At 50.4% G+C, this 22,288-nt stretch overlaps 4 protein-coding genes across 4 annotated transcripts; 2 read left to right on the top strand and 2 right to left on the bottom strand.

Moving 5' to 3' along the window:
• Positions 1–2,346: 2,346 nt before the first annotated feature.
• On the top strand, positions 2,347–6,017 carry HO133_008216 (uncharacterized protein; the record flags this gene model as incomplete). The annotated part of the gene is made up of 7 exons (XM_037299084.1): positions 2,347–2,540; positions 2,597–2,743; positions 2,802–2,873; positions 2,923–4,052; positions 4,200–4,467; positions 4,527–4,873; positions 4,954–6,017. 7 exons carry the CDS (start codon positions 2,347–2,349, stop codon positions 6,015–6,017), a joined length of 3,222 nt encoding a protein of 1,073 aa, XP_037156420.1.
• Positions 6,018–6,685: 668 nt separating this feature from the next.
• HO133_008215 (uncharacterized protein) lies at positions 6,686–7,996 on the bottom strand (the record flags this gene model as incomplete). Its single annotated transcript, XM_037299083.1, has 1 exon — positions 6,686–7,996. One exon carries the CDS (start codon positions 7,994–7,996, stop codon positions 6,686–6,688), a length of 1,311 nt encoding a protein of 436 aa, XP_037156419.1.
• A 252-nt stretch (positions 7,997–8,248) lies between these two features.
• On the bottom strand, positions 8,249–12,810 carry HO133_008214 (uncharacterized protein; the record flags this gene model as incomplete). The annotated part of the gene is made up of 4 exons (XM_037299082.1): positions 8,249–9,394; positions 9,441–9,582; positions 9,631–11,298; positions 11,348–12,810. 4 exons carry the CDS (start codon positions 12,808–12,810, stop codon positions 8,249–8,251), a joined length of 4,419 nt encoding a protein of 1,472 aa, XP_037156418.1.
• A 255-nt stretch (positions 12,811–13,065) lies between these two features.
• Positions 13,066–21,262, top strand: HO133_008213 (uncharacterized protein; the record flags this gene model as incomplete). Its single annotated transcript, XM_037299081.1, has 4 exons — positions 13,066–13,192; positions 13,240–16,155; positions 16,260–20,653; positions 20,705–21,262. 4 exons carry the CDS (start codon positions 13,066–13,068, stop codon positions 21,260–21,262), a joined length of 7,995 nt encoding a protein of 2,664 aa, XP_037156417.1.
• Positions 21,263–22,288: the final 1,026 nt, after the last annotated feature.

Raw genomic sequence — 22,288 nt, 5'->3', positions numbered from 1 at the left:
ATGAATCGCCCAAGCTAGCGCCTCTCGAAGTGAATTCAGACGACTCTTTTCACGTCTCACTGGATCTACATCACTATACTAAGACTGAAACATGACTGACATAATCCATCATAGTAGTCCTCCTCGAAGAACCTCTCGAGAGCCGACGTCCCTCCAAATTATGTCAGATCCTCCTTCTACTACAAGCTCCACCTCTGGCACATCTGCCTGCAAATGACCCCACTCCGAGTTTCGACACAACGGCTATCCTTGGAACCTAGTACTTTCACTCCAATACCTCACCTTCAAACCTCATTGCTGGTGGGAGGCTCCAAAGTCACACAGATGGGAATGAGGACTCATCGTTGCTTGGAGCGTCAGGAACACTTGTGCGTGATAGAGGGAATCTGCCGCGCTACTAGGGTTTACAGACGGACAGATGAAAGTGGCAAGGATGCTAAAGCTGGGAGAGGCAGCCGAAGAGATGGATGACACGAACGGAGAAGCCAAGAATGGGGCTTGGACTGAGGGTATAAGAGCTCAGGTTATGAAGTTGAGACCTACGCTAGGGGACAGGGGGTTTGAGGAACACGGGAGACTGTGTTGGCGCTGAGAGAATGGCGGCACACTGAGGACCAGGCTACGTTTCTCTGTTTTCGTGGGAAGTGAAGGCTCTTTGTTGGAATGTATGAAGGATTCATTGATTATCTATGGGAGTGCTGAGTGGGCTACTTATAACCCTATTTGCCACTCTATTTGCCACTATGAGGGGTAGCTATAACATAGGTGCTGCAGCAAATCTCAACACTCTTGTACAAGGTGGAAGATTTGGGTTCGACTGTCTGGCAAAGAGGATGCATGAAAGTACACATGGAAGGGCACAATTTGGGAAACGAGCAGTCATATGCAAGGGCATACTCCCGGACAATGAGACGTCGAAGCAGGCCTAAGTGGACGTGATTCGGCGACAGGCATACGGAAAGTGTTGAGCCAGGGGTAATAGATCTACAGTGAATTTTAGGGAAGGGGCTCAATCCAAAGAGAACATGATGTAGCTTAGTCAACTTACCGCTAGAAGATGTTTCGGTTTACAGCAGGGAGTGAAATTCGGAAGGCTATAGAGATAGCAACGTCTGGCCGATGCATACAGGATCCACTGTGTGGTACTGGAAATGCTTGGTTGCTTGGTGGCCTTATGCTTTAAAAATTCAAGGTCTAGAGATAAATCATCATGTTGAGCAACATCAACATGCTGTGCCGACGAGGGTCGTGAAAAGATTTATATCAAAGAATGTTTAGAGGCTACGAATTCTACGAGGATAATCGAATGGGAAACCTTTGGCTACTTGATATTTAGAAAACGATCTTAACACAAGCTGAGAGGCTTTGAAAGTAGCGGCAGCACAGACAGGAAGACACGGGGGATAGGGGATCAAGATTGCTCAACACTTTTCCGAATAGCTGCGTTCAATCACAAGGGATATGAATCTAGAGAAACGAGGTTAATCCAAGTGGCATTCTCAATGCTACAACAAGTCTCGAACATAGGCAAATCTTGACGCAAACTCTGCTGCTAGGAAGGAAACCTCTCTTGATGGACTACACTGATCGCCATGAGCTTCTAGAAGAGCAAAAGCAAAGAAAAGAGACAAATAAGCAATGTAGAATAATATCACTAATTCTGTACCAGTGCGGTAAAACGTCAAGACATCAGTTTCATCACTTCCCTAAGACTTATGCAAGAATCTTATACTATGCACCAGCGTGCAGAGAACATGCCGGCCGGCAAAACCATGGAAGATCTTGCTAAGCGAGACGCGCCAAGCATAAACAAATGCGCACTCAACATCACAAGACGGGAGGACTTCCCTCTGAACCACTCATTCCGCCACCACGCAGTCTTACACTGTCCCTCCCATTTGTTGACCACAGTCCCTACCTATAAGCAGCAGCTTCCCTTCGAGGGACCTTGAGGATTGGCAGCGGGAGGACGGGCTCGAAGGAGTGAAGCTGAGGGAGCAAGCTGAGCTCACTTGTCAATTCACCTTGGAACAACTGAGTTCGAACACTCATCCAGGATCAATCAGAAGCAAGTCTTTCACCACCTAACCTCTACCGTTCGTCTTCCCTCTCGACCAACAGCTTGCTGCAGGTCAAAGATTCTTATGTTGTATCCCGTGCAACAGGTCCCAGAAACAGAAGAGCAACGGTAATCTCAGATCAGAGCTTCCTCGGCAGTGAGCTATACGAAGAAGGAAAGAAGAAAGTGATTCGAGGACCAGGGACAAGTAGGTCGCTCTCTTTCCATGTCTTCTTCTTGGCTGCGTCGATTACCATATCGGTGATCTCGCTGACAGAGCCCAAGCCATGCTACGACCTACCGGATTTGGGAGAGCGAAACAGTCTTCCGAGAATCCGCTGCCCGACGAATCTCGCCCTGAAGTTCCCTCTCCGATGTTCACTAGTGCTGTCACACCCGACGCAATAGGTTTCCCGGACCACAAATTCTCGTCGTCAATGTCCACGAGGCCTTTGAGACTCGAGCCAGCAGAATTCTCAAGGTAGTACTGTGCCGTCTCTGGGAGAGGAAGAACCCACATGGACTGATAAGACGCAGGACCCTTGATTCTGGAGGATTTCGCCTCTTGCCCTCTCCATCGCTCACCAGAGCTGTCCCACAGGAAGCATTGAATCTTTCAAGTATTGGTGATTTCTCTCCAAGATTTACCGGCGCTTTGACACCCAGAACTGTCGAGATTCCGAGGTAACACCACGCTGTGTTTGAAAGAAGGATAGCCTACATGGACTGACACAATCTGCAGAACCGTGGAGATTGGGGGTTTCCTCTACCAGAGAGTAGACTCGAATCTTAGAGAAGACGCGATGAATCTCTCGTAAGTTTCTTCTCTGCATCCCACATAGTAGAAGCTTACAAGGTTGCAGAGATGGACACCACGGTGGACCTAGCTCAGGAAGTATGCCTTTGCTTCTTCAGCAGCCACAGGAACGTCTCCCAAACCTAGACCGAGAGCAATCACGAGTTTGGTCATCCTCAGGTGTACAGCTGGATCGCGAGGTTCAACGAATAGACCACGGTTCCCACCAACAGAACATCCACAAGCCGAGTCTTAGCCAAGTCCAGCAAAACATCGAATCCGATTTCGCCGCTGCCCAAGATGCACTGAGCGAAATCCACCAAGATTCCCAAGTACCAAGTACTTCTCAAGTACTCTCGTATGCTGCGACGTCGATCGATGTGCAGCTCAACGGTGCTCCTTCCGCGCAACCAACAGTACGAAAGCCAAAGCTCAAATCCAGGATGCTCCGTGAACTTGAGCCATACAACGAGTCCCCAGAGCCTGAGTCAGAGCCTGCGCCAGAGACGATCCAGTCATTCACTACAGGGTTTTCGCAGTCAGCACTGCCAAAGCCAAAGCGCACTTTGAAGATGCTTCGCGAGCTCGAGGACTACAACGAAGCTCCAGGGCCTGACTCAGAATCTGAGCAAGAACACCTCCAGCCCAGGACTGCGCGTTCGTCGAAGCCAGCATCATCGAAGCCGCGGCGTGAACCGCTGATGCTCCGCGAGATTGAGGCACACAACCAGTCTCCACAGCCAGAGTCCGAGGCTGAAATAGAAACGCTCTCCGGTTTGAAGGACGATCGGCCTAAGGTACGCTTGACACGCAGCGCACGCAAAAGCCTTTTAGACTTTGTGAAGAACAAGCCTCCAACGCCTAGGAAGAACCTGAACCTCGGTTCGCTCATGCTCGCTGAGCTTAGTGGTGCTGAAAAAGGGACCAAGGCATCTTATGCTGAAGATAGTAGCAACCTTGGGCCATCTTCGTACCAGAGGCAGCAGGAGTATAGGAAGGAGGTGAACTTTCAGGACGAGGAAGCAGACGAAGAGGAGGATCCGTCGAGTTATATCAAAACAAATGGTCGGAGCCATCCTCAGCTGATGTCAACAAGTCCAACAATGCTTAGGCAGGGAATGAAATCTCGGGATGGAAGCCGGCGGGATCAGAGTTTGGCAGATGAGTTGGCGTGGCTGACGTGGGATAATCAGAAAGGTCAGTCAACTCTAGCACTGTACTACTTTACAACGTACCTTATACTTTTCTCTTCCGGGCGCTAAAGTTAAGCGATCTGGCTATTTACCTGCCTACCACCGCAGCGTCCTTCTGTAGATTAGCTTGCTGACTTTATTTTGGGCATAGAGAGAATCCATGAGCTCGTGAGCTCGCCTCGATACAACCCACATCCATCACAGCATGAGACGGATGCACAAGGTCGCAAAAAGCCGGCATACCATGTCACAGCAGCCATTCCGGAAGGCCACCAAGGTGCTTTTCGCATGGAGAAAGGCTTGCACGTCTTCACCCCGACAGCGGCTGCTTTCTCGGATTTTGGCCGCTTCTTGAAAGACGTCGAGGAGATAGCCGGTCGCAAGATAGGTGTTGTCAAGGTCATCGTACCTTCCGAACTGTAAGTCTCCCTTCGGCGGGTCTCTATCTTTCAACAATCTAGCTCTGACCCTCCCACAGCCTATCGCCGGTCTTCTCTCCACGAAGAAGTGAGTTACCCGAATCGCCTGTCATCAAGACCATGAAAGTCAGCATAAGCTTGAATCAAGATGCGACGGCAGAGCCTTCCAAGATTTACGATATGCTCACAACAGATGACTCAACTTCCTTAGGAGCCGATGAATGGTTGCATATGATTCAACGGGACAAAGATGGGATCATCAAGAAGCGCGATATTAGCCCAGAAGCTATCAGTCGCAATGATGTCTGGAAAGAGAATCATGTGCTTAAGCCATATGAAGAGAGGAGAATGATTCGGCATAGCGAGAAGCAGGACGTAGCCGTGTTGTGTGCTTTGAACGAGCCGGGTATGACACACTCCCTTTGATCAATTACCTTCTCATGAGAACTTTCCACAAAGGAGTAGCTGCTGACTGTTCCTTGATAGCGACTCCTATTCTGCGAGCTGCTCTGAACTGCAAAAATCCAAACATTGAGGACTTCCTTGGCAACCGCTTCGCATCTTCTCGATCGACTCAATCAGGCATCAACATGTCTGTCTTCCATATCGCTGATGGTCCCGGTCCACTGTCTCCGCTGCAGACGAATAAGTATGCCGCTTACTCGCTCAATTACCATCACTCTGGTGCTCCCAGAATCTTGACAGTGACCCTACCAGAGCACCATGCAAAGCTTGAAGAATTCGTGCACATCACACAGGACAGTGGAAATCTACTCGGTCGACCTCCAAAGCCTCCGACGTGCAGCCAATTTGTTGCACACCAGCCAATGTACGTGCCACATGCGACCCTGTCATTCTATGACGTCAATTGTACAGAAGTGGTCCAGCACCAGGGCGAGATGGTGATAACCTTCCCGTATGCATACCATCAAGCATATACTTCTGGACCGAACATCACAGAAGAGATTCTGTACGCCAGTGACCGCTGCAAGGTGTTTCATCGAGAGAACATATATCAGCACTGCACTCGCAGCTGTGCTGCCGGGCAGCCCGACGACTTCGATCTGAAATTCGTCTTCACCAACACATTGAGCAGCCCTCGAAGTGGCCACGGTCGTCGCTCAGGTCTCGAATGTCCCTCCGCTTCCCTTTCGCCATGCCAAACCTCAGAAGCTAGTACCTCTCAAGAGCGTGATAACGACGGTCGTTCATCCAAGCGCTTGTCAGGTCTTAAAGCCATGGACCGCGTCTCTGATGACGGCGACTGGATCGATCCCTCAGCTCAAGCATCCAGAATTCAGCCAAGCACACACCGGAAGGCTAATCGTATGACTTCCAACCCTTACGAGCCTGACATGTGGGACACAGACCACGCCTTTGGACATTCACATGACCCATCAGACAATGACGACGGCAGTCCCATCGGCGGAATCCGACCACGAGATGCTGTCACTGGTCGTCTTCTGATGCCACATGAATGGCGCATCTCTAAGACAAAGCGTGGCGATGAGTCCGATGAATCCCCTCTCAAGCACAGCCGCCACAACTAGTCCTCTCTCGGGCCCTTGACGGCAAGCAGTAATACTGATTCTTCTCCGCACATACGACAGCAATTTCGATTCCTCGCCGGTCTTTTACCTTCGGATACAGGCACTTCAGCCTCCATTAATACCCCATCATACACACCAGCATAATTACTTATCGGTTCGCAGCCATTGGATCGAGTACTTTCTTGTGCAGGTCCTGGCTAGCTTGTCCCCATCTCGAGGTTAATATAACTTCTGCCAGACCTTGACGCATGAGTGGTTACGTTTTCCCCAATTAGGCTTCATTATCGTCAACATCCAATTCAATACCCCATCGTCGAGCGAATCCGCTCTTCAGGATAGTGTACTATAAATTTCATAGCGAAAATTCTACTCAATCAATGCAATTCTTTCCAATGAATTCGTGTCCGCAAGGGAGTGGGGCCCTTCGCTATGAAAGTCCTACATATCTATGGTCCTTACGTATCCAATATTTCCCATCCCACTCAGACGAAGGGTCTCCAGGTCAGGATAACACTCGGTGCGCGTAGATGTCAATATACGTAGAGTGGACGTTGAGAAGCGGTGAAAAAGTTAGCACTGTCCGAGTCATGGGCTGAGTAGGTGGGGGCGTGTTTCGAGTCATGAGCAAGTAGCATGGATATACAAGTACTAAGGTACCTCCATAATACTCAGTGAGGTTGGTTTTCCGCAAGATAGCTGGCCGACAGAACACCGCTAGACGGGTGTGGGGAAGCAGAAGAGCTAGCTAATTCCAAACACGTATCATCTTCCGGCGAAACATCCAGCATGAAAGGCAGCACCATCGACGCTCTATCCTCGGACAACAGACTCTCCCTGTAACAACCCCCCCTCGCTCCTGCCGACGAGAGACTGTGCTTCACTCCGGACCACAATCCCATGCGGTGACCCTCCACGAGGAGTCCGACCCACATCTTCCCGTCCGCGGCAAATGTTATGCCCTCAAGGCCGTGATTCAGACATTCAGACCGCACCACGAGCCTTTCCAACCCGCGCATTCTCTCCTTCATCAGCCGTATATCCATCAACGAAACGATCATGTTCCCAAGCCACAGCTCTCTGAGCCCAGTCCAGCGAATGCGAGGCGCGCTGAACCACTCCTTCTTCCCCTCAACGGAGGCATATTCATCCAGGAGGAAAGGATTCGGTCCTTCGCCGTCGACCCATTCGAACCTGAACGTGTGCAGCTGTCCGTCAGCGGCGAAGGAGTGGAGCCAATCGTGCAGCACCCGGGTGCAGGTGCGCCAATCTTCTTCGACGCGTCTTCGGGCCTTGACGGGCTCCGTGTCCCACTGTGCTGCTTCGTGGTTGAGGTGGTGCTCTTTCTCTTGCGTCTTGTCGTCGTGCCGGCGCACAACTTTGACATCGAGCTCTTTCAACCCGTGCCACACGATCCCGCCCGTCCAGCCGGCATCGCCGAAGGAGGTGAAGCTGCCCCAGCGGAGGGCTTGGATGCCGGAGAAAGAGAGGTTGTTGATTGTGAGGTGGGTGAGGAGCGGTATGTTTGCACACTGGAGCGCGAGGCGGAATGAGAGGAGACCCTGAAAAGGGTCATCATCCGGGGCGGTGAGGTCGAGGTGTTCCAAGCGGGGGAAAGATGGCAGGGGGGTAACGTCGTTACGTCTGGGTACCGGAGTATGTTGCGCCACAGTGACGGTGAGGTGTTCACATTGTGGGGAGATGTTGTGGAGGGCTGACAGTTCTTCGGTCGAGAAGATGTTGAGGGGAAAAAGGAGACTGAGGTTTGAGAAGACCGAAGGATCCGCAGAGTCGACCCAGGCTTTCGTTATTGGGGATACGCGTCGTAAAGAGAGCTTGGACACTAGAGGAAGGAAGGAGTGAAGGTAGGTGGTAGGAAAGGCGGGGGAGTAGGCCGGGTGGTACAACCGGATGTTCACTGAGATTGGCTGCTTTACGCCAGCGAGTAGGCATTCGAAGGGCGAAAGAAGCGAGGCTGACATGTCAGTACATTCAATTAATATGGTTTGCTAGAAGAGTAGATTTCCTAGATTTATCGCAGAAGTTGTAGGGAAATTCAGGATGCTAAAAGATCAGCAGTACTGACTTAGCAACTTTGAGCGGCTGGAGGTGAACATCATTGGCTCTTGGGAGCCGTCACTTGTCCAAGGTCCGACAAATTAGAAAACGGAGTGACTTCTTGCCCCGGACACGCTAAGTATATAACACGAGAACTGGTAGATATGAGCTTAATATCAAGCCTTTACTTTAGAATCCGAGAAGATCTTTTGCCACACATCTAGCCACGCCTGCTGCTGCGCCGACAACCCACGTCCAGGACTGCGAAACGCCTGTGTCATTATCTGCCTGATCTGACCACGCAAAGCTTTGAGGGCCAAGAACGTCTTCCACTCATCCAGGGCAAAGCGAATCCGATTGCCATCCACCACTATCACCCCCGAGTACATCTTGAACTCCGCTTCACCGCAGACGAGAGCAACCGCAAAACTCTCTACTGGACTCGTCTCATGGGCGTTGTAGAACTTGTTGCTCGATTGCATGATGTGGTAGAATGACAGCCATTGCGGCGGGCGCTCGGCACCTTTGTTGACGGACGTGGGATGCAAGCTGACCGTCTGGTTGTTCGCGATGTTCTTCCAACCTTTGCCTTCTCGTCTGAGGAGCTTGGGGTAGAAGCTCCAAGCGATGACGGAGTTGAGAATGAGGTCGTTCTTGTTATTGCTGCTGTAGCGATCAGGTAGTTCGACGAAGCTTCGGAGCCTGGACCAATATCGGACCTTGTTGAGGCATCCTTTCTCAGCCTCGTTCAGGATTACGAATCCAGCGTCCACCAAAGAGGCAGTAAGCTGCGACTTCGTATCTTCAATATTGGATAATGTCTGCTGACTCAGAAAGTTCCTCTGGCAGAATTGTTGTTCGGACATTGCGGTCGAGCCGCCGCACACTCGTCGCCATGCGCAGTAAGTGTTGTAGACTGTAAGAAGATCAGAGTCCCCCTTCTTGAAAGCTTGCCGTGCCGTATCTGCTTGCGATATAGTACCCATAGGTACTGAGAAAGGTGACTTGGAGGAAAGGATGGCAGCTATGGTGAGCATTGCATCGAGGCATCCGAAAATGGTACCAAGTAACAGCAGCTTGCCCAGAAACACATCGAGCGGCAGTCTTGCAAGCTGCCGCCCCAGAGGCGTCAGATCTTCTGCAGCTGTAAGGGCTTTGACATCGACAAGAGAATCTATCGCGCGTCTGATGTTCTTCAAGGAGGGAGGATCGAGGGCTTCTGAGAGTGTCTGTTCAATGCCGCCAAGCTTGCAGATCTTGACGCGTAAAACTAGGTCTTGTAGGGAAAGCCTAAGCATTTCAGGGGTTTGTTCTCCAGGCATCTGCTCAAATGTCAGAATAGCGCTGTGGATGTTGAGACTCACTTACGATGTTGTCATGGCGATTCTTGGTGAAGAGATGAAAGCAAAGGCCTTTCTGGACCCGACCTGCTCGTCCACGTCGTTGTTTTGCGTTAGCTCGGGAGATGAATGCTTCAATCAATCTGGAAAGCTGCCGCCGCTCATCAAATCTTGATCACCGTCAGCGTCGAGTAAACGTTGGTCAGAGACTAATATACCTCATCTCCTTATGCTTCCCTGTGTCAATCACGCAAGTAACATCAGGAATGGTGATACCAGTTTCTGCGATATTCGTAGCGAGAACGATCTTGCGAACTCCTGGTGGAGGGACGAGAAAGGCTCGTTCCTGCTCATCTGTAGCAATCGTAGAGTGTAAAGCGTAGATGTACCATCCAGTTGTGAATGTGCGGTGGCCGGCGAGCATGTCGTTAAGTCGCCTGATTTCTGCCATGCCAGGCAGGAATACTAAGATCGCCTTGCTGTAAGGGAAGTAAAACTCAGAGGTAGCGATCGTTTCAAGAAGCCGGACTATGAGACTGTAGCTGACGCGATATTCGTCGAGTTTTGCCAATGTGCTTAGAGTCTTTGGGCTGTATCCTTGGAGATCAGCAATCTGGGATGGAACTTTCGCTGCGTCGTCGTCATCGATTTCCACAGCCTCAGCACCACCATGAGATCCCGAGTCGGCGTTGAAGTTCGTGACTTCCACTGCATCCTCTAAATATTTCGTGTCGACGGGGAAGGTGCGCCCAGGCACGTTCATAATGGGTGCTCCGCCCAGATAATCCGAGAAACGCTCTGCATTGACGGTAGCTGACATGAGAACGACCTTGAGGTCTGATCGCCTCTCCAGCAGCTTCCGAAGGACTATCAAGAGGAAGTCGCTGTCGATGCTCCTCTCGTGCACTTCGTCAAGAACAAGATGTGTGATGTCTCCGAGGTCATCTGACCTCTCCAGCATACGCATCACAATCCCAGTAGTCGCATACACAAGCCTCGTCTGCGGGTTGAATTTGCTTTCCAGTCTTATAGCAAACCCAACAAGCGATCGAAAGGTGCCGACATCGCCCTTCCGTTCTCCAAGCTCTTCGCTCACACGTCGTGCCAAAGAAATGGCAGAGATTCGTCGAGGCTCGGTGCAGTAGACTTTGCAGGGACGCCCGCCTAAAAGCTCATGCTCTAGTATGAAAGCTGGCACCTGCGTACTTTTTCCGCAGCCTGTCTCACCACATATGATCACCACTTGATTATCTCTTATGGCATCCATAAGGTCATCTTTGAAATTCCATATTGGCAAGCTCATGCGAGAGGTGAGCATGTGCTGGTAAGAAGATGTGGATAGCTTCGATGCCCATAATGCTTTGATGTCGTCAGATCGGACTGCGGGAGGTGAGAAGCTGTCTCCTTGCATCTGACGCCAGTCCGCAGCTTTGGGCTCCTTGTTGAGAGTCTTTAATGAAATGCCGTTACTCTGTTCGTCCAAATTCTTATCCGCCTGGCCGTGCTCAGCTATCATACTGCGGAGCTCGCGTAAGACCTGGCGATCGGCTGCTTCGTCTTGGTCTTTCTTCAACTGAGATAACTCTTTCCAGAGGTCTCTCCAGGTTGATGGCAAGCGCAGATGCACCTTTTCCTCTTTTTGAGACGAAGCAAATACCAGGAACATGGCGACAGTTGAGATATATGCCTCTGATTGGGCCCCAGTCGGGCAAGAAACCGCCACCATCTCAATCTTTACGGAACGAGCATCGCTTTGGCAGATGAGTTTTTCAATAGACATTGCAATCGTGGGATCTTGCATTCGCGACCATCTCACCTCGACGAGATGTCGATTCGAAAAGGAGGTTGCAGATATCGGCTTGTAGGTGACTTGGGAGGCAGAATCTCTGTCTAACGTCAGCAAACACTGTCAGCGATACAATGTGGAAGTCCCACCGTGCTTTGCATGCTTCCTCTAAGACCCTACGAGGGCTCATGCCAGTCCATTTTCCAAAGTCTCTGATTTCCACGTTATCGCCTTCTTGAGTTACAGTACTCATAATGCTCAAACCAGTCGCTGGGTCCGTTGCCGTGTCTGGAAGGCTGGTAAAGAACCCGCCAAGCATGCCATCCGTGTCATCATCGCCATCCTTGGATTCTGCAAGTTTTGCATTGCTTTGTACAGTTGGCATAACTTTCTGTTGCTCTGCGTCATTCCTTATACCAAGCCTTTTGCGCTCCGCAGCCTCTTGCATAAGGTCGATATGGATCTCTGCCCATTTGCTATTGGCTTTGTCCTCGTCGAACAAGAGATCCGACCTGATCTTGTGGATCTTAGCCGTGAGACGCTCGGTTCTCCGCTTACTTGCAGAGTCCGTATTGCCATTAACGACGGACTGCTTACCCTTGCCCCGCCGCTGCCGTCTGGCATCAATCTCAGTCAATTCAGGGCTGATCTCATGTAAGCGCGATTGTAACTGTAGATACTTTGTCACCAGATGTTCTGGCTCTACATCACTGTCTGAGTCGCTTGCAGAAGAGACAGAGCTATCTTCATCAGGAGTTCGAGATTGCTGCGAAGGATATTCTTTGCTGAGAGGGGATTCAGGCCTCGAGTCTGTAGGGGTAGTTGCCGGTGTATTAGTCATTACTCCGGACCGTTGTTGGTCATTTGAATAATGGGACTGCCCTTCGCGAGCGTCAAACCTGGGTAAATCTGCCGGCTCGGAATCCAAAGCCAACCAAGCAAGGCATTCGTCGAGGCCCCAAATTGACTCTTTGCCTGAAGATAGACTCTGTGAGCCTGATTTATTCATCGTTGTTAGTAAGTGGCAAAGCGCCAGATCCGTCCTTTGCTCAGGAAAACCCAGCAGTGGAAGGAGTCTTTTCAATGCCCATAACTTGATCAGCAGGTCGTCCTCGGAGAGACCCATAGTTGCTTTGTTACTGTCAATATTTGCAGATAGATGTCCGTTGTTGTCTTCTTGTGCTTGCAGTAAGTCTGTGATAATTTGCATTATCTCTGGAGGTAGCCATTGACGAATGCCGAGGTGCTCTGCTTGTGAACGCAGCAAACGTTTCTCTGTCTGAAGTCTTGAATACTGTCTAGAGATATCCTTCTTCGTCTTCTCTCCGTGACTTTCGACGAGAAGCTGAAGACCAGAATCTTCGAGCTGTGACTCAAGCTCCTCGGGGGTTAGCTCGTATAGCGCCTTCTCGGGCTCTCTACTTGAAGAATACTCCGCTCGCATGCCGTCTTCAGCAGCTGTAGAAGGGGCATTCGCATCTACGATACCCAGCCGCACACCGCCTTCGATCTCCTTAGGTTCATCGTGTTTCGACTTTGAAGCTGTGGATGTTGTAGCAAACCCACGCGCTGGATTGCTCGCAGGCTTCTTTTTCTTCTTGTTGGGCGCCATTCAACTAGCCTTAAGCCGTAGTCGTGGATAGTGATACTGTGGAAGACTGGAAGTGAATTCTGAATGGCTGGACTCTCCTCCCGCTGTTGATAGTACTCGGAGACTGAGTTCAGATATTTGCCCTCTCGACCCCCATATGCTTGGCATTTTGTCCTACCCATAATATATCGGATATTTTTTGTGCTGAAGTGATACCGTTAAAAACGTAATTACATTGATCCTTCGACTCGCTCATGGATTCGCGTCCTCGAAGTCATGGGAGACGCAAGTCAAGATAGCAAGAGTACCAGCCTCAGCCACCTACGTGATGCACTGCTCTCAAGTTCCACGAAAAAGCGTGGGAATGGGCTGGCAAACCTCCATCAACAGATTGTACAGTCAGGTAAGAGCCGTGAAAGAACATTCGGTGAGGTAGCTGACAGTTCACAGAACTATTGCAGCACTCCTGTGCTGAGGCCGTCGACATCCTTTTCCTGACCTATCCCTACTATAATGATCGCATTTCGCGCCGTGCGGTTCAATCATGTCTCCAAGCTTTCCTCGACAATAGCGATTATTCCTCTACTCTTCCAGCAATTATAGATTGGTATCGCAGAGAAACGGCAAAGCCTGGGCTAGCTGCCTCTAACGCCTTTGTTTTAGTAGAGTGGGGATCCATAATATTGTCAAGAGCATGGGAAAAGTCCGATCCACAACTATGTCTGTCATTCGCCAGGGTATTGGAGGTGTGCCTCTCTTCAGGCAAGGAAACTGTCAAACGCTCTGCTATCGTGGTTGCAAGGCGTGCCGTCCGAAATCTCCTTGGGGATGAAGCCAAGATCTCTGCGATTGTCAGGCAACTTACAGCCAAAGACCAACCACTTGGGAGCCGGACAGCGGTCCTGTTAGGCGTTATAGCTGGAGTATGTGCACGCAAGAGCAAGCCTATCCTGGGCAAAGACCAATACTATGCTTTCTACGTACGGGAGATCCTTGGATCTAGAACAGCTGTACCGTCACAAATTGCCTGTGCCTTGAACGACTTCTTCGAGAATTTTACCACAGCTGCGGAACTACGCAAGGAAATTATACCTACACTCGAGAAAGCCCTTCTGAGAGCGCCGGAAGTCGTGCAAGGTCTGGTACCACCCATGGCCCGTTCTTTGCCTCCTGAGGTGGACTTGGCCGAGATCATAGCGGACCATTTGCTCAAACCGTTGCTAGCCAACACCAAGTCTCAAACTGCAGCAGTCCGTGACGGAGCTTCTTCAGCGTTTGCAGCCCTCATGAGTCGTGCTCAACAAGAGATTTTTCTCGAGAAGATCGCAGATGACCTATCGGCATCATTCTCTAAGGTTACTGTGGTGGAGCAACGTCTAGTGCAAGCGCGTATGCTGGCTCAAATACCATACGTTTCATCAAAATCAGAGTCGATCTGCCGAACCATTGCTAAGTCAGCAGGCAAAGAACCTAATGAGACCGCCTTGGCTGCCGAGGTTGCTGCCTTGACGACTCAATATGCTCAGATGGTCCTACATTCTTCATCGGATAGTTTCAAGAGAGAACACGCAAAGGACGTAGAGGATGCCTTTACTAAGGGCTTGAGTGACAAGAAGCCAGGTGTCAGGAAGATTTGGACCTTAAGTGCTGGGGATGTTTTATGGAAGGTAGCGGGCGGTAGCCTTCACGCATCAGAACAGGCCCTCAAAGTCCCCCCAACCGTTGTCTACTTTGTGGAGAGTATAGCCCCGAAGCTGTTGCAGATCTTCGATGAGGTCGCGCAAAGCCCTATTGTCGCAGGGCCACTGGCCGTAGCTGCTTTCACAACTACCGCCTTATGCCCAATCATGTTACGAATCATTGGGAGTGAGGCCATCAGGAACTCATTACGCAAAGCTAAGGTCTACGACCGGGCTCTTTCTCAAGCATCTTTCCTCCTCAACCAACGAGTGTATACAAAGCTGTCAAGCCACGAAGATCTTTCGTGGGTAATTCGCGCTTTGGTGGCTTGCTCGAATGAACTTGAAAAGGTACCTGCGGATACAAAGGATGCCTGGACACAGACTTTTCTGTATCTCATCGCGGCAGCTGGCATTCCTACTGCGAGGAACGAAGCAATGACTGCCCTGACCGATGTCTGGTCACAACGGAGTAGATTGATCTCGCAGATGGTAATTCAGGGGCTTTGGAGCTGGCAACGGCAAACGGAGCTATCAGAGAAGGATAACGCGGCGGTTTTAGCAAAGAACGGCACTTCCCTGTTATTCCTAGCAGTACGGTCTATTTGCCCCCTGAAGAAAGATACAAAGCTGCAAGATTATGATTCAATGAAGACTCAACTTATCAATATGCTTGTCCTTTGTCGTCCAGAGATACTGCCGCAAGTACATTGGATTGACACGTGCTTGAGAGTGGGCCAGGATCCAGGCACCATTGCCCGCACCGAAGCCACGAAATGCTTGCAAATGGTTGACCGCTGTTTGACACCTATTGGAGGTCCTGCACCCTCTCCCACGGTTAAGCTAGCAGCCTACAACACTGCTGCCGAATTGGCATTCGTGGCTCCTGAAACAATCACTCCAGCTCTTATTGGCATAATCAATGGCTACCTACCCACCGACGAGCTGGAACAGTGTGGTCCGACAGAGATTGCAATAGCTCGAACACGGGAAGGGACCGCTTTTGTGGACGTTCTTAGCCCCAAAGCCCAAAGCTATGCTTTCGACAAAAACATAAAAGACTACGATACAATGAAATGGGAGGACGAAATACGAAGTCAAGTTGCACAGAAAAGAGGCCAAGACCGCAAGCTCACGCCAGAAGAGAAGGCCAAAGTCCAGGCTCAACTAACGAAAGAGGCTGCCATAAGAACAGATGTACATAAATTGGAGTCAAGACTTCGGAATGGAATTGGGATTGTACGCGCACTTGCCATTGGGCCGCCAATTGACCCGGGACTGTGGTTGAGCCAAGCTTTGCAAGCTTTAGTCAATGTCATCGCTGCTGGCGCAGGTCGTCTAGTAGGCCCCGCTGCAGACGAGACTTATCTGGAGTGCTCTCGCTTCGTGTCCTCCAGACTTGGGTCTCTGAGGCCATTCATCGGGATTGCAACGCTTCGAGCACTAGGATCGTCTACCCTTCCGAAGGAGCTTGTGGTAGAACCTTTAGGAGATCTTGTTACCAGGTTGCTGTACCGCCTTCGCTTTGCGAGCGAGCAACGCCCCTTTGACAGCATGTCTCTGGTCTACGTGTTGCCATTGATCTTTGCTGTACTCCAACAGAGCGGCATTGCTCGCACAGCATGGGATGAAGCCGATGAACAGATCACACTAGCATTGGAAATCCTGTCGTTCCATGCAGATGCGTGTAAGTTTCGATCTTTGCCTGTTGTCGGGTTTCCTAACTCTCGCTCCTGACAAACTGTGTTCTACTTTCGCTGGGGCTGAATTACACACTGACCGTGAAAACAGTCACAGACAGGCAGCTTCCGCGTGACCAACTTCTGAGTCTTTTAATCCAGTCAATGCAGCGGTTCTCACAACATTACAAAATCATCAAAGACACTTTATCGGATGTATGCCGAGCGGTTTCAGAGAACGCCACCCCAGAAGATGTCGCAATCCTGCTAAAAGGGGGTGTAGTGCCCCAAATCTCAGTCAGAACTGCGGTCTTACAAGCCATTAGAGATCATATCGATCTGACTGAAGCTGACTACTATGACGAGATCTGGTTGGCATGCCACGATGATTTGGATGAAAATGTCGAGCTTGGCCACCTTATCTGGCAAGAGAATGGACTAGAAGCGGAACCAGAACACGTGTTCAAAATGGTACCTTATCTCGCTAGTCAGGATCAACAGCAACGACGCGCCGCATCACGAGCATTGGCAGGGGCTGTTGGCCAGGACCACAGCACATTTGCTCGAGTTGTAGACCAGCTGGAGGACCAATATCGCGAATTGGCTAAACCGCCATTACCAGAACGGGATGCATTCGGAATGCCAAAGAAGAGCAATCTTTCTGATCCATGGGAGAACCGGAGTGGTATTGCGCTCTCATTCAGGGCGTTGGCCCCAAATTTTGTCAATTTGGTTCCGTTTGTCGATTTCTTGATCCAGGATCGCGCGGTTGGCGACCAAAATGCGACGGTAAGGGACGAGATGATCGAGGCAGCGACAACAATAATTGGATTACATGGAGCTGCTCAAGTAGAAGAGCTCATGCGAAAATTCGAACTAGCCCTCGATGAATCTGATGCAAATCCTGACTCGTCTGACCTCGTGAGTGAGGCTGTGGTCATCCTGTACGGTGCGCTTGCTCGCCATCTTCGGAATGGTGACGATCGAGTACCCAAAGTTGTGCAACGGCTTCTTACCACACTCAAGACACCATCAGAGACCGTTCAGTATGCTGTTGCTGGCTGTCTTCCGGCATTGGTGCAAACATCTAACCACAAAACCTCGGAATACATCCAGTCTGCGCTAGACCAGTTATTACAGTCCAAGAAATACGCTGCACGGAGGGGTGGTGCATACGGTCTTGCAGGGATAGTGAAAGGCAAAGGGGTCTCTTCTCTACGCGAATTTCGGATCATGTCTACGCTTAATGTTGCCATCGACAACAAGAAGGACCAGAACCATCGACAAGGCGCACTGTTCGCGTATGAGCTTCTGGCTTTGGTCCTTGGCCGGACTTTCGAACCATACATCATTCAGATCGTCCCACAGCTACTCGCCAGTTTTGGCGACACCACTGCTGATGTACGTGAAGCCTGTTTGGATACCTCGAAAACCTGCTTTGCGAATCTCAGCTCGTATGGAGTCAAAATCGTTCTCCCAACGCTACTGGAAGGACTTGAAGAGTCGCAATGGAGAAGCAAGAAAGGTGCCTGTGACTTGCTAGGCGCCATGGCGTATCTCGATCCGCAACAATTGGCCCTGAGTCTCCCAGAGATTATACCACCTTTGACTGGCGTTTTGAGTGACAGCCACAAGGAAGTCAGGTTGTCGGCCAATAGGAGTCTACAACGGTTCGGCGAGGTCATTAGTAATCCAGAAGTCAAGGGACTGGTCAACATCCTGCTCAAGGCGTTAAGTGATCCTACCAAGCATACCGACGAAGCACTAGACGCCCTCATCAAGGTCTCATTCATACATTACCTCGACTCGCCCTCTTTGGCTCTTATTGTTCGTATACTCGAAAGGGGTCTGGGAGACAGATCCGCTACTAAGCGAAAGTCAGCACAAATCATTGGGAGCTTAGCACATTTGACTGAGCGAAAGGATGTCACGCCCCACCTTCCCATTCTTGTCGCTGGCTTGAAGCTCGCAGTAGTTGATCCAGTCCCCGCTACGCGCGCCACCGCTTCCAAAGCGCTAGGGTCTTTAGTGGAGAAACTTGGCGAAGATTCGCTACCCGACTTGATCCCCAGTCTTATGTCTACGTTGAAGTCTGACACAGGTGCTGGAGACAGATTGGGCTCCGCTCAAGCACTAAGTGAAGTTCTTGCTGGTCTTGGCACAGGGCGACTCGAAGAGACCTTACCAACAATCCTCCAAAATGTTGCCAGCGCAAAACCTACAGTACGGGAAGGCTTCATGTCCTTATTCATCTACTTGCCAGCTTGCTTCGGGAACAGCTTTGCTTCTTACTTGAGCAAGATCATTCCTCCCATCCTGTCCGGCTTGGCAGATGAAATTGAATCGATCAGAGAGACATCCCTTAGAGCAGGCAGACTGCTCGTCAAGAACTTTGCCACCAAAGCTATTGACCTCCTCCTCCCTGAGCTTGATCGAGGGCTTGCAGACGATAGTTATCGCATACGCCTGAGTTCCGTTGAATTAGTCGGTGACCTCCTCTTCAATTTGACCGGCATAACTGGCAAGACGGAACAAGATGAAGAAGAGGAAGGTGCTGCAGAAGCTGGGCAGTCTCTGCTTGAAGTCCTTGGGGAAGACAAGCGGAACAAGATCCTCTCATCTCTCTACATTTGCCGCTGCGACACTTCAGGTCTGGTTCGAACTGCTGCTATCAACGTCTGGAAGGCCCTTGTTGCAACTCCTCGGACTCTCAAGGAGCTTATTCCAACACTTACGCCACTCCTCATCCGACGTCTTGCAAGTTCAAATATGGAGCAGAAGGTCATTGCCGGCAACGCTTTAGGTGAACTTATCAGAAAGGCCGGAGAGGGGGTCTTAGCAAGTTTACTTCCTACGCTCGAGGAAGGCCTCCAAACATCCAACGATACGGACAGCAAGCAAGGAATCTGCATAGCACTCAAGGAAATCATCTCTTCTGCTTCCGAAGAAGCGCTTGAAGAGTATGAGAAGACTCTGATATCTGTGGTGCGCGTTGCGCTTGTGGATTCTGACAATGAGGTGCGAGAAGCAGCCGCAGAAGCATTCGATTCGTTGCAAAGGATACTTGGAAAGAGGGCTGTCGACCAGGTCCTACCATACCTCCTGAATCTGCTCCGCACAGAGGGCGAGGCCGACACTGCCCTCTCCGCATTGTTGACTCTGCTCACGGATAACACCCGATCAAATATAATTCTACCAAATCTAGTACCAACGCTACTGGTCTCGCCGATCTCTTCATTTAATGCAAAGGCAATAGCTTCCCTTTCGGAAGTTGCCGGGTCAGCCATGACAAGAAGATTACCTGCTATCCTAAATGCTCTAATGGATAACATTATCGTCTGCAAGGACGATGCACTACGATCTGAGCTCGGAGATTCATTCGATTCTATCTTAATATCGATGGATGAATACGACGGGCTGAATACTGCAATGAGCGTGCTGCTTGCATTGGCCAAGAACAATGATCACCGCAAACGTGCAAGCGTCAATGTCCGACTGAGCAACTTCTTTGCCAAGTCTGACATCGATTTCTCCCGCTACCACCAAGATCTCATCCGCGTCCTGCTCATATCTTTCGACGACTCAGACACAGAGGTTATCAAGGCGGCTTGGCTTGCCCTTTCAGAGCTTACAAAGCGCCTCAAAAAGGAAGAGATGGAGGCTCTGGTTTTCTCAACACACCAAATTCTACAACAAGTGGGAGTGCCTGGTCATAATTTACCTGGCTTCTTGCTGCCAAAAGGCATCAATGCGATCCTTCCAATCTTCTTACAGGGTCTCATGAATGGTACCGCCGACCAGCGTACCCACGCAGCCTTGGCTATCTCGGATATAATCGATCGTACAAACGCTGACTCGCTCAAGCCATTTGTCACGCAGATAACAGGACCGCTTATTAGGGTGGTTTCGGAGCGCTCGGTTGATGTCAAAGCTGCTATTTTGCTAACATTGAACAATCTCTTGGAGAAGATTCCGACTTTCTTGAAGCCCTTCTTGCCACAGCTTCAACGCACTTTCGCCAAATCTTTGGCTGATACCTCCAGCGAGGTGCTCAGATCGAGAGCGGCAAAAGCACTCGGAACCCTTATCACAATGACACCTCGCATCGATCCGTTGATCGCAGAGCTAGTGACTGGCTCTAAGACACAAGACCCAGGCGTACAGAATGCGATGCTCAAAGCGTTGTATGAGGTCGTCAGCAAAGCCGGAGCCATTATGAGCGAGGCTTCCCGCAGTTCGATCCTGGGACTCATCGATGGTGATACAAGCCACGCTGATGATTCGATGATCATCACCCATGCAAGGCTATTTGGAGCTCTTGTCAAGAGCCTTCCAGTGACATTCGACGCCTCTAGTCTAATCAAGACGCGTGTGCTGAGTATTCACATGAGCAATGCCACAGCGTTGAATCTCAACTCGGTACTTCTTGAATCGCCCGCCACACTGACTGAGGACTTCCCTTCAGAAACTCCCAATATCGTCTGCCATGGTATTCGAAGCAAAAACGTGAGTCCTCGGTATTTCTACTGCAGAAAAGCCTAGCTAATGGTTTTACAGACTTTCATCTCCGATAATTGCGTCCTCGCCGCAGGAAAGTACCTGCTTACGCTAAGGAGACTTTCTAACCTCGAATCAAGCAAAGCTGTTATCGAAGCTCTAGCTGCAGCCATTGCACCCGGAGGCCCAGTTGACACTCGACGCCTATCTCTTGTTGTCATTCGTACAGTTAGCCGTACGAACTACGATCTCATGAGCCCAAGCCTTCCAGTCCTCGCACCCCCAATATTTGCCAGCGTCCGCGATCCAGTGATCCCGGTCAAGCTAGCTGCCGAGGCTGCTTTCCTATCAATATTTTCGGTCGTGGAGAGCGAAACCACAGTGTTCGACAAATATATGGCAGATGTTGGGGTAGGAATGAACCCTACGACGAAGAGGAGCATGACCGACTATTTCAAAAGAGTGGCAGTAAGACTAGGTACGCAAGCAAGGGAACGGAAAGAGGCCGAGGGTGGTCAAGGTGGACTGGGACTGTCTAATGACGAACGAGAAGATGAAAGAGAGATATGGAGTGTGGGAAAGGTGGACCTTGGGGAGAAGACCTTCAGCGATGACTGATAATGTGGCAATAGGTCATGAACTCGATGGAATTTAAAAGCATCAGCGTTTGTAAATATGGGTTGTTGAGCATAGCGAGGCGTCCCGAAAAGTGTCATCTGCATGTCAATGATCCTTGGTCTCGGACACAGATATCGTGCCATCGATTAAGCGCAACGCCGAATAGCTCTATACCATAACACCCAGCGCTTGTGTTCAACAGCGGAGTCAGGCCGTCAAATACGTGTAAGAGAGTGCCAATGAATTCGGCTCTACTGTATAGCAAGAAGCCATAAAGAGGATCATGGTCTCTGGGGGCCTGCTCGAGTGGAAAGACCCAATGGGCAAGTCTCGGCACCAAAAGAAGATGCTCGTCCGAAGCTGCTGCTTTCAGGGTGCGGGCTGGGTGACAGGGGTGATGTAGCATCCCGGCTTGGCCGGATGAATATGTTATAGGGCAATTCTTCATTCTTCCACTCGCCTCGAAGGACCAAACATGCAGGACAGCGTACGTGCGGACTTGCACTTTCTCGCACGGCTGCGTTCAATTGGCCTCAGCGATCTTTGCCATGATGAGATGTAAAGAGGAACAGTGCGCTGCTCAGTCTGATTCTTTTAGAACGAGTAGAGTACCTCGAACTCGAAGCTGCTTGCTAGATCCGCACCCCAGTCCTTGCATACTTTTAAGGTACCTTGTTGAAATCTCAGGATGAAATGCACGGGTTCCTGGGAAATGGGTCCGTCTCGGCGCGTGGCGCTGCGTTGTAAGCAGATTCATGGGATAGCGCGGATTATCAAGATGTTTCCAATGATCACACAGCATCTCTAATCCTTAAGTGCGCGACGAAAGTATTATGCTACGATTACGCGATGAAAGCCAACGGATCGGTAAACACTGTGCATGAGCATCTTCAGTTGTTAAATAGAACGGCTTCCTAGGAGTCTACTGCAGGCCCCGATTTCAAAGAGCTTTTTCAGACAAGACCCATCAAAAGAAGGATCGAAATATGGTTGTTGTCAATTATCTAGTGCCGGCTCTGGTTCTGA

Source organism: Letharia lupina (genome assembly GCF_014066315.1).
Source record: "Letharia lupina isolate WasteWater1 chromosome Unknown contig_4, whole genome shotgun sequence".
In the NCBI taxonomy this organism is placed as follows: Eukaryota; Fungi; Ascomycota; class Lecanoromycetes; order Lecanorales; family Parmeliaceae; genus Letharia; species Letharia lupina.
This window is presented reverse-complemented; position numbering and strand designations above follow the sequence as displayed.